The sequence below is a fragment of the Pollachius pollachius genome, assembly GCF_949987615.1.
Source record: "Pollachius pollachius genome assembly, chromosome: 11".
In the NCBI taxonomy this organism is placed as follows: domain Eukaryota; kingdom Metazoa; phylum Chordata; class Actinopteri; order Gadiformes; family Gadidae; genus Pollachius; species Pollachius pollachius.
This window is the reverse complement of record NC_136944.1, coordinates 23,491,560-23,503,098: the sequence shown is the minus strand read 5'-3', so window position 1 is coordinate 23,503,098 and position 11,539 is coordinate 23,491,560. Positions and strand designations below refer to the sequence as shown.

The 11,539-nt window shown below is 47.5% G+C and overlaps 2 protein-coding genes across 2 annotated transcripts; both read left to right on the top strand.

Annotated features, from left to right (window-relative positions):
* The first annotated feature begins 326 nt into the window (after nt 1-326).
* On the top strand, nt 327-5,469 carry LOC307082494 (serine protease 33-like). Its single transcript, XM_079746096.1, has 6 exons — nt 327-443; nt 1,493-1,513; nt 1,836-1,998; nt 3,238-3,512; nt 3,806-3,945; nt 4,489-5,469. The coding sequence occupies exons 1-6, from the start codon at nt 389-391 to the stop codon at nt 4,765-4,767; spliced, it is 933 nt and encodes a 310-aa protein (XP_079602222.1). The 5' UTR covers nt 327-388; the 3' UTR covers nt 4,768-5,469.
* A 160-nt stretch (nt 5,470-5,629) lies between these two features.
* On the top strand, nt 5,630-11,251 carry jmjd8 (jumonji domain containing 8). The gene is made up of 9 exons (XM_079747178.1): nt 5,630-5,801; nt 6,397-6,492; nt 6,596-6,644; nt 7,158-7,254; nt 8,095-8,163; nt 8,360-8,479; nt 10,152-10,219; nt 10,611-10,745; nt 11,043-11,251. The coding sequence occupies exons 1-9, from the start codon at nt 5,710-5,712 to the stop codon at nt 11,121-11,123; spliced, it is 807 nt and encodes a 268-aa protein (XP_079603304.1). The 5' UTR covers nt 5,630-5,709; the 3' UTR covers nt 11,124-11,251.
* Nucleotides 11,252-11,539: the final 288 nt, after the last annotated feature.

Here is an 11,539-nt window from a genome sequence, read left to right as displayed (position 1 = left end):
GAGAGGGTTGTTTTCAGGAGATTAAGGGAGGAGAAAGGGCAGTTAATATACTTTGAAGCGTAACTTACTTTCTTTAAATGTAAAATAGTGTTTTTGTATCTTATTATGCAAATTGCCTTTGCATTCACAAAAGTGTGATATAAATGACAGGTATTATATTGTTCTAATCCTGATTAATATTACATGTTATAAATTACACGTTAAATACGACAAATTATCATCACTGTCACTGTGCTCTATAAATAGGGAGGACAACTATCGTGTGTGTGTGTGTGGGGGGGGGGTGGGGGTGTGTGTTTGTTTGTGGGGGTGTTTGCGTGCTAGAGACAGGTGATAGTTTCCTTCCTATATAGAGAGCAGTCTCCTGTGGACAGCCCACAGACACACAATGGCCAACCGAGTGATCAGCACTGCCCTGGTGCTCTTGGCCCTGACACTGAAAGGTAAGAGAGGCTCCTTGAAACAACCATACAGTAAAGATATGTCTTTAAATATCTGAAACAGCAGAGAAATGTAGGTAATACTCTACAGATATGTCTTTAAATAGTTAACACATTAGAAATATAGCTTCAAATATCTGAAAAATATGAGAAATGTATTTGAATAGGTAATACTCTACAGATATGTCTTTAAATTGTTAAAATGTTAGAAATATAGCTTTAAATATATGAAAAATAAGAGAAATCTATTTAAATAGGTAATAATCTACAGATATGTCTTTAAATAGTTAATACGTTTGAAATTAGCTTGAAATATCTGAAACAGAAGAGGAATGTATTTAAATAGGTAATACTCTACGGATATCTCTTTAAATAGTAAATACATTAGAAATATAGCTTAAATATCTGATATATTAGAGAAATGTCTTTAAACAGGAAATACTCTGCAGATATGTCTTTAAATAGTTAATACATTAGAAACATATAACTTTAAATATCTAATACAGTATAGCGGGGCAAAAGCGGAGAGGAAACCTTTCCCCAAATAAATATTTGTAGGATTAGAAGAATGATCTTATATAACAATTATTCAAAATAAAATCCATCCAGAATAAATAAAATGGACCATAGCAGAAGAAATGAAGAAAATAATTCTAAGAAAGACAAAGCCAAATGTAGAGGTCAGAGATAAGAATGTTCTACCAGAGTTCTCCGGAGCTCGCAGAGAGAACGGACTGAAGCCCGTCTTAGAAACACCTTAGTTTTCCATGCAGCGCCTTGAAACCCAAAGTCTGAGTGTGAACTTCAAGTGCCACGCCTGTAAAACATCAAGTCCCAACGGCTAATGCAGCGCCGGTAGAAACCTGCGGGCGCTGCATGTGTATTCGCATTACATCTTAAAATCGTCACAACAAAACAAAGGCCTTCTCAGAGGATCAGGTCGGTCAAGTTAGGGTGGCAGGACCATCTAACAGCACATGATAGGGGGGAGGTGTCTTCATAGGGGGAGGCGTCTTGTGATTGGTTGTCTTAATGCCGTTCTGTGTCTGCAGGAACCCGCGCCCAGCTGGACGGTACGTCAACAAACACAGACTGAAGAACATGTGACCACAATTTAGATGGATAGGGCCACACCCCCTAACCCTGAGCAGATAGGGGTTAGACAGTACAGAGACAGGTCATTAAGGAGCAGGTAGGGGTGAGACAGTACAGAGACAGGTCATTAAGGAGCAGGTAGGGGTGAGACAGTACAGAGACAGGTCATTAAGGAGCAGGTAGGGGTTAGACAGTACAGAGACAGGTCATTAAGGAGCAGGTAGGGGTGAGACAGAAGGTGAGTTAGCATCAGGAAGGGGTTAGAGAGTGGACGTATAACTAACTCTATTGGCTCCCTAGTATGTGGGATAGCCCCCCTCAACACCAGGATCGTGGGGGGAGAGGATGCGGCAGCCGGGACCTGGCCCTGGCAGGTCAGCCTCCACCGCAGAGGGAGACACTTCTGTGGAGGGTCCCTGATCAACAGGGAGTGGGTCCTCACCGCGGCCCACTGCTTCCAGGGGTGAGTCTGCAGAGAACGGCACTGACACCAGAGACTGACGTCAGCCTCGGGAAACCCCCTAGAGCAGGGGTCGGCAACCCTAGGCACGCATGCCACCGCTGGCACGGGGCAGCATAATCATTGGCACACTTGAAAACAAAAAATTCACAGCAGAATGCGGCAGCATAATCATTACTACCGATTTTTTTGCACTTTATTCTGTTTTGGGCATTTCCTCCCAGTTCATATGTTTAAATTAGTTACAGAAAGCAGTGTTCTGAAATGGGATCAATTAATAGTTTTTAAACCTATGTTGTGAGTAATATTGTTGCAAGTGGCCTGTATGCATCGCCTTCACATGGTTTTGCAGAGCTGTACAGGTCTTAATGATATTGATGCGGATGGTTCCAACATTCTCATATATTCTCGTTTTTTACATTTCCCAAAGTGCAAATATGTTTTTGAATGAGTTTCTGAAAATGGTGTTTTAAGTTTGGACATATGTAATTATAATTTGTAAGCCCATGTTGCAAATGTAACAACCAAAAAAACATTTAAAATGTTGATGCATGATTGTGGACTATATGGAAATAGTACAATTCCAGGTCTTCTGGAAAAGTTTTTGGTCGCTGTGTCATAAATCAGCTTAATTGTTAATATATTGTTGCTTAAGGCACACTCATTAACTAGAAAATGTCAAACTGGCACTGCATGTTGAAAAGGTTGCTGACTCCTGCCCTAGAGGGTTAGGGTTAGTTCTGGAGTAAAGACATTCAAGCTTGATAAAGGCCTCACCTTATATTAAGGGCTTGTCAACGTGGCCATGCCCACATTCCCCAGCATGTATATACAGCGGGAAGAGATGGCTGGCCCTTTGCATAACCAGAGGTCAGGAGGCTAGTAGACTAACTGGTACAACCAGTAGCCAGCTGACTGGTGAAACAACATTCACCATGTCCCCAAGGATCAACAAGCAGGTCATTAAATTGTTATACATTATTATAAGTAATAAAACTTATATTGTGCATTATTCTCCCCCTCCTCTTGTCTATTTTGTGGCCGTAGGCACCATCTCCCCTTTATTGTTTTGTGTATTATTGTTTGTTGGTTGTTGTTTATTATTGTTTGGGTCTCGTTAGTGTCTCCTAGTGTCTCCTATCGAGGCGGGAGCAGTAAACCAGAACACTCATAGCTGAGTGAAGGCATTCTGACCTCACCTCTTAGCTCCCCTACCGCCTCTAACGCCTCCCTCTCCTCCAGGGATGGAGACACCACCACAGGCCTGGTGGTGTACCTGGGCCGGGACACCCAGCAGAACCTCAACCCCAACGAGGTGTCCCGCACCGTGGCCCGCATCGTCAACCACCCCGACTACAACGACACGCCCAACAACAATGACGTGTGCCTGCTGCAGCTGTCCTCCGCCGTGACCTTCACCGACTACATCCGGCCCGTCTGCCTGGCCGCCGCCGCCTCCAGCTTCCCCGCAGGGACGGGGACCTGGGTGACGGGCTGGGGGACCATCGCTTTTGGGGGTAAGACGCTCCATTGGGGGAGGGAGACCTCTACTGGTAGAGGGAGACCTCTACTGGTGAAGGTCTACTGGTGGAGCTGGACTCAAAGAGTTCTACTGGTCGAGTTCTACTGGTAAAGTTCTAGTGGTGGAGCCAGTAGAGCCCGACTGGTGGACTTCTGCTGTTAGAGTTCTACTGGTACATTTTGTGTTCTACTGGCAAAGTTAGTGTTTGACTGGGTAAGGTAGTGTTCTTACTGGTAGTGCTCTTACTGGTTTAACTGGACGTGTCCCTACTGGTAACTGTTTGTTTAGTGCCTCTGCCGGCGCCTGAGAGGCTTCAGGAGGTGATGGTTCCAGTGGTCTCCAACCGGGACTGCAGTGACACCTACAGTATCCTCACTAGCAACATGATCTGTGCCGGCCTCACCGACGGAGGGAAGGACTCCTGCCAGGTCCGTCCTCTGGCTTTACCTTCCCCTACAATAAGTGCATTCAACCATGGAGATACCGCCCAGAAAGTGCAAGAATAACGTACCATAATGTACCACACCATCTATGCTATGGTTAGGGTCCAATGCTAACAATGCTATGCTAGTTATGTTATGCTTAGCAGCGTATTCTAGTTATTCTATGCTATCTTTGATAGGGTGGTTATGCTATGCTAAGTTTGCTTTGCTATTTATACCATAATAGTAATGCTATGCTATTTATCATTTGCTCAGAATACCTTGCTGTTTACGCAGTGCCTACTATGATGTGCTAGCTGTGCTATGACTAGTCTGCTGCTATACCTAATGCTTTGCCAGTTATGCTATGCTAGAGTTGCCATGCTAGACATGCTATGCAGTTATGCTACGCTAGGTGTGCTATTCTTAATACACTATGCTAGTCATGCTATTAACAAAGGGCCTTGCCACTCAGAGAGCCAGAGATCAGACATGTGTGTACCTTAGCAGCGTGCGCTAGGCTAACAGAGGCCCTCTCTCCTCCTGCAGGGGGACTCCGGGGGCCCCATGGTCTACAAGAACGGATCCCGCTGGGTGGAGGCCGGGGTGGTGAGCTTCGGCATAGACTGCGCGTTGCCCAACACGCCGGGGGTGTACGCCCGTGTGTCCGAGTACCAGAACTGGATCAGAAGCCAGATCTCCACCAGCCCGCCCGGCTTCATCGTGACCATGGCTACGTCCATCGGGGTGTCCAGCGTCGTCTCCTGCTCCGTGCCTCTCCTCTTCCTCCTCCTGCCTGTGCTGTTCTCTCTCTTCCTCTTCTCGTAGACACAGACTCTACACACAAACTCTGTCTTAGTTTGAAGACTCTTACTTCAAGCTAAGACATGTTGATTCATTTGGTGTGAATCCGTTTGTTATCTCAGGACGGACTAAGGGTGGGGGGTGGACGCTGTGAAGATCCAACACTATTGATGCTTTAGCCAAGATCTGTGTGGCTGTGGTTTAAGGAAGGACATTCAAAGTAGATGATTGAGACTTTAAAAACTCCGGCTGAGTGAAGGAATGATTAATGCGCTTGATATTTTCCCTGATTAAAATGAAATTTGTATTTATTTTTTACTTATATTTGCACCAGATTATTATTATACTTGCAAAAAATAAATAAAGTGACGGAACAGGTTATGATGTTTAAAGTTGGTGAAAAGATCATACATTCTACCCAAAATGCTGTCTATGTATTGATCACTGATTCAGTCTAAGTCCGCCCGCTCTTTTCCTTTATATTTAATATGGATGGAACACACAAAATATTTAAATATATATCACAAAATAAGAAAGCCAAAATCTTATCAAATATCAAAGTTGTATATGTTTCAAAGGAATTCACCTTTCCACAAAAATGGAAACCGATTTGACAATTTTCGCACGTATGCTTGATGTATGACCTAAATCTACTTTATATGCCTTGTTGGCTTTGAAAATTTGTCAAAATGTTCTTTTTTAATTAAATACGTTTGATCAATTGTATTAGCACCTGCTATAAACAACCCTGCCCCCAGGGAACTGCACTGTAGGGCTGAAGGGGTTGGGCGGTGACGTCATCGCAAGAGGGCGGGGGGAATCATTGTGTACCTTTCTGATTGGACGGTTTACCGGAAACAACTCAGCACACCGTAGGATGGTTCATGTCGCGGATGAACCATAAGAACACAGAATGTGTTGAAGCGTGATAGTTTCTTTAGTGAGGTTCTTGTGTGGAGGGTGGGAATGGACCATAAGGAGGTGCTGTCTTTCCTCCTCTTAGCGGCGGTGTTGCTGCCCCCCTGCAGCGGGACCCCGGAGCGGGACGGGGGGGGCTGGTGAGCTCACAGCGCGTCGTCATGTTACTGACTCTATCGTCCCTCTGTACACTAACAGTACATTCATGTTACTGACTCTAGCGTCACTCTGAACACTAACAGTACATTCATGTTACTGACTCTTATCGTCCCTCTGTACACTACAGTACATTCATGTTACTGACTCTAGCGTCACTCTGAACACTAACAGTACATTCATGTTACTGACTCTAGCGTCACTCTGAACACTAACAGTACATTCATGTTACTGACTATATCGTCACTCTGTGCACTGTAACAGTACGATCATCTGCAGTTCACATGTAACACGCATGACGTCGTCCTAACAGCTGTCCTGTTATACACGTCATTCTAATGACCGATATCAACGGAGGTTAAAGCAGATGGTTTCCTGAAACAGGACGTTTTCAGATGAATTAAAGATGAGATGTACTATATTATAACCCTCACATTCACCTCTTCACCTGGTCTCAATAGTGGTCAAAGTACTTGATAACAATTACAATTTAACAATGCGCACAATGTAGTCATGGCCCTAGTGGCGCACCTTGTAGCGCGCCATGTGTGACCCCTGGATCTGACCCCCTAACCCCAGGGCATCGGGGTCAGAGGTCGGGCTGCAGGACGAGGGGCCGTGCTCCATCGACGTGCTCGACGCCGCCTCCCTGACGCACCGCCAGTTCATCGAGCGGTGAGACCCGTGTGTGTGTGTGTGTGTGTGTGTGTGTGTGTGTGTGTGTGTGTGTGTGTGTGTGTGTGTGTGTGTGTTGATCCTCTGTGTTCCCTCCTCCCAGTTACGCCTACAGACGACCGGTCATCCTCACAGGGATCACCGACAACACGGTGAGGCCTTCATCATCATCATCATCATCACTAACACCAGACCAAATGGGGTCTGAACATCACCAGAACCAGTAAATGATGTTACTAGCACTATAGGTAGTATTATTGAATATAGCTGATGTTAGTGGTAGTATAGATAGTATTATCTATATATATGATGTTAGTTGTACTATCGATCGTATTATTGAATATAAATTGTAAGTGGTACTACAGCTAGTATTATTGAATGTAACTGATGTTACTAGCTCTATAGGTATTATTATTGAATATAACTGATATTATTAGTACTATAGTACTAATACTATAGTACTGTAGTATTATTGAATATAACAGATGTTAGTGGTACTATAGGTAGTATTATTAAATGTAACTGATGTAACTAGTGCTATAAGTAGTATTATTGAATGTAACTGATGTAACTAGTGCTATAAGTAGTATTATTGAATGTAACTGTTGTTAGTAGTACTATAGGTAGTTTTATTGAATATAACTGATTGTTAACTTATTTTGTAGAAGTTCAGGTTATTGTGTTCCAAGACCAATCTCCTGGGGTCGTTTGGAGATCGGAGCATAAGGCTGAGTACGGCCAACACGCACTCTTACAAGAAAGGTATGAAGGCCAACTTACTACAGGGAGGCTACACGGAGCTTACACTAGATACAGAGACAGGCCATTAGAGAGGTTAGGGGTTTTACAGTAAGACACGTCATTAAGAAACATGGAGGGGTTAGACGGTACAGAGAACGGTCGTTAAGGAACAGGTAGGGGTTAGACAGTACAGAGACCGGTCATTAAGGAGCAGGTTGGGGTGAGACAGTACAGAGACAGGTCATTAAGGAGCAGGTAGGGGTGAGACAGTACAGAGACAGGTCATTAAGGAGCAGGTTGGGGTGAGACAGTACAGAGACAGGTCATTAAGGAGCAGGTAGGGGTGAGACAGTACAGAGACAGGTCATTAAGGAGCAGGTAGGGGTGAGACAGTACAGAGACAGGTCATTAAGGAGCAGGTTGGGGTTAGACAGTACAGAGACAGGTCATCAAGGAGCAGGTAGGGGTTAGACAGTACAGAGACAGGTCATTAAGGAGCAGGTAGGGGTTAGACAGTACAGAGACAGGTCATTAAGGAGCAGGTAGGGGTTAGACAGTACAGAGACAGGTCATTAAGGAGCAGGTAGGGGTTAGACAGTACAGAGACAGGTAATTAAGGAACAGGTAGGGGTTAGACAGTACAGAGACAGGTCATCAAGGTACTTTGGACTATGTTTTCTGAGGTTGTACCCCCAGATGTGAATCCCTGCACTATACCTCATACTACATTTGGTGTAAACCATTTGAACGACACACTATACTTCCAAGAGTAGACCAGTACTTCCAATAGTGTAGTTGTACTACCAAGAGTGTAGCAGTAATAGTACTATAATACTCCTACTAACGGATCTATTGTTGCAGTGGACGTGCCGTTCCAGGAGTACGTTGACGTCCTGCTGAAGCCGCAGTCCGCCGACGCGCTGGGCAGCGGTGAGCCAACACATGCTAACACACATGCTAAAACACACGCCAACACCTGCTAACACGCATGCTAAAGCACACGCCAACACACATTAAAACACTTTGAAACGCACGCACACTTAAACGCACACTGAAGCGCAAAGTAAAACCCGAGGCAGGATGTCCGTGTGCCTGTTCATCCCCTGACTTCCTGGTTCTCCTACAGACACTCTGTATTTCTTCGGAGACAACAACTTCACGGAGTGGAGTCCCCTGTTTGACCAGTACCAGCCCCCCCCCTATGGGCTCCCCGGCACCACGGCCGCCTACAGCTTCGGGGTCGCAGGTCGGTCGGCCCACAGCGAACCGCACTGGAGGGGAAGTGACTCCCGAGGACGTTAGAGTTCAGAAGGCCCTTGGATTCTATTGCTGACTTGTGTTAGGAATGGGGACAGGAGGGTGTAGTAGTGGGGGTGTGAGGGTGTAGATGTGGTCTAGAGCCGGTCTCTCTGTGAGGGTGTAGATGTGGTCTAGACCCGGTCTCTCTCTGTGTGAGGGTGTAGATGTGGTCTAGAGCCGGTCTCTCTCTCTGTGAGGGTGTAGATGTGGTCTAGAGCCGGTCTCTCTGTGTGAGGGTGTAGATGTGGTCTAGAGCCGGTCTCTCTGTGTGAGGGTGTAGATGTGGTCTAGACCCGGTCTCTCTCTGTGTGAGGGTGTAGATGTGGTCTAGAGCCGGTCTCTCTCTGTGTGAGGGTGTAGATGTGGTCTAGAGCCGGTCTCTCTCTCTGTGAGGGTGTAGATGTGGTCTAGAGCCGGTCTCTCTGTGTGAGGGTGTAGATGTGGTCTAGACCCGGTCTCTCTCTGTGTGAGGGTGTAGATGTGGTCTAGAGCCGGTCTCTCTGTGTGAGGGTGTAGATGTGGTCTAGACCCGGTCTCTCTCTGTGTGAGGGTGTAGATGTGGTCTAGAGCCGGTCTCTCTCTGTGTGAGGGTGTAGATGTGGTCTAGAGCCGGTCTCTCTCTCTGTGAGGGTGTAGATGTGGTCTAGAGCCGGTCTCTCTCTCTGTGAGGGTGTAGATGTGGTCTAGACCCGGTCTCTCTCTGTGTGAGGGTGTAAATGTGGTCTAGAGCCGGTCTCTCTCTGTGTGAGGGTGTAGATGTGGTCTAGACCCGGCCTCTCTCTGTGTGAGGGTGTAGATGTGGTCTAGAGCCGGTCTCTCTGTGTGAGGGTGTAGATGTGGTCTAGAGCCGGTCTCTCTCTGTGTGAGGGTGTAGATGTGGTCTAGAGCCGGTCTCTCTCTCTGTGAGGGTGTAGATGTGGTCTAGAGCCGGTCTCTCTGTGTGAGGGTGTAGATGTGGTCTAGAGCCGGTCTCTCTGTGTGAGGGTGTAGATGTGGTCTAGACCCGGTCTCTCTCTGTGTGAGGGTGTAGATGTGGTCTAGAGCCGGTCTCTCTCTGTGTGAGGGTGTAGATGTGGTCTAGAGCCGGTCTCTCTCTCTGTGAGGGTGTAGATGTGGTCTAGAGCCGGTCTCTCTGTGTGAGGGTGTAGATGTGGTCTAGACCCGGTCTCTCTCTGTGTGAGGGTGTAGATGTGGTCTAGAGCCGGTCTCTCTGTGTGAGGGTGTAGATGTGGTCTAGACCCGGTCTCTCTCTGTGTGAGGGTGTAGATGTGGTCTAGAGCCGGTCTCTCTCTGTGTGAGGGTGTAGATGTGGTCTAGAGCCGGTCTCTCTCTCTGTGAGGGTGTAGATGTGGTCTAGAGCCGGTCTCTCTCTCTGTGAGGGTGTAGATGTGGTCTAGACCCGGTCTCTCTCTGTGTGAGGGTGTAAATGTGGTCTAGAGCCGGTCTCTCTCTGTGTGAGGGTGTAGATGTGGTCTAGACCCGGCCTCTCTCTGTGTGAGGGTGTAGATGTGGTCTAGAGCCGGTCTCTCTCTGTGTGAGGGTGTAGATGTGGTCTAGAGCCGGTCTCTCTCTGTGTGAGGGTGTAGTTGTGGTCTAGAGCCGGTCTCTCTCTGTTCCAGGACCTGGTACCGGCGTTCCATTCCACTGGCACGGCCCTGGCTTCTCAGAGGTCCTCTACGGGAGAAAGGTCAGTCCAGTTCTTAACACTGATCTCTGAGACGTTTCCTTCCTACCAGGAAGTGGCAGGTCCTCCTCCCCAGCTAATGAGTACCGAGCTATATCAATTGATAGGTTTGTAGCAAATACTTTGAACAATAAATACCTCTTTGGAGACTATGAAGTAGGGTTGAACCTCCGAAGCACAGCCTCATCATGAGGTCACTAATGCCTCCCCTCGGGGGGGGGGGTAGAGTGAGCGTCTCCAGACCCTCTCCACGCGGGGCGTCTCTCGCACCAGCAGCCAGTGTCCTGCTACCTGGGGGGTGGGGGTGCTGTCTGGGGGTCACTGCTCTGTAGGTCTGGGGGTCACCGTGGGGGTCCCTTTAGCTCTGGGGGTCACCGTGTCTCTGTTCCTCCAGCGCTGGTTCCTGTACCCCCCGGACCAGGAGCCCCACTTCCACCCCAACCGGACCACCCTCTCCTGGCTGCAGGAGACCTACCCCGTCCTGCCCCCCGAGGAGGCCCCCCTAGAGTGCACCATCCACCCCGGAGAGGTGAGGATGGACCCCCCGCTCACCATCGCCATCACCGCCTCCTCTGCTGCTCGACTCCCAGGATACCATGATATGTATATATAGATATAGATATATATTTGGAGTATCGGCCGATAGATACCGATATGGGTAATCTTTTACTCCCTTGTACCGGTCAGGCTCTAGATCTCCACCGCTCTTCTTTCTGAGCCTCGTCTAGTTTTTGAACCACGGCATCAACCTTCACCTCCTGGTGGTCGGTCATTAAGAACTTGTTTATTGTGATATTTAAAATGTGATGCTTGGCTCCCTTCCCAGGTTCTGTTCTTCCCCGACCGCTGGTGGCACGCCACCCTCAACCTGGACACCAGTGTCTTCATGTCCACGTTCCTGGGGTGACTCCCAGCGCTGCAGAACCAGTCTGAACCCGCTACTCAGGAGAACAAGTCTTACCATTGGTGGCTTTCTGGGACCGACCAGTGACAAGACTGGTACCTTAAAGACATTCCACCAGAGCAGAACCCTCCTGTCTGTGGTTCTGCTGCTGTTCTGGACCAATAAAGACAAACCTCTTGTGACCAAATGATCTAATGAACCAACTGTTCCATGTTCCTGCACTGTGAGGAGACTCAGTGAGTGCCGCTGGGTTCATCTCCCAGGAGGTACTGGCTCATCCTGGGGATTCAGGGTTCATCGTTCTAGCAGAAGGTGAAGGGTTCAAATAAATTAAATCCTTCCACATTTGGCTTCCCTGCTCACTGGGAAGGAAGAAATCCCAGCCCTAAGACAGAACCCCAGCATTACCTAACCCAAAC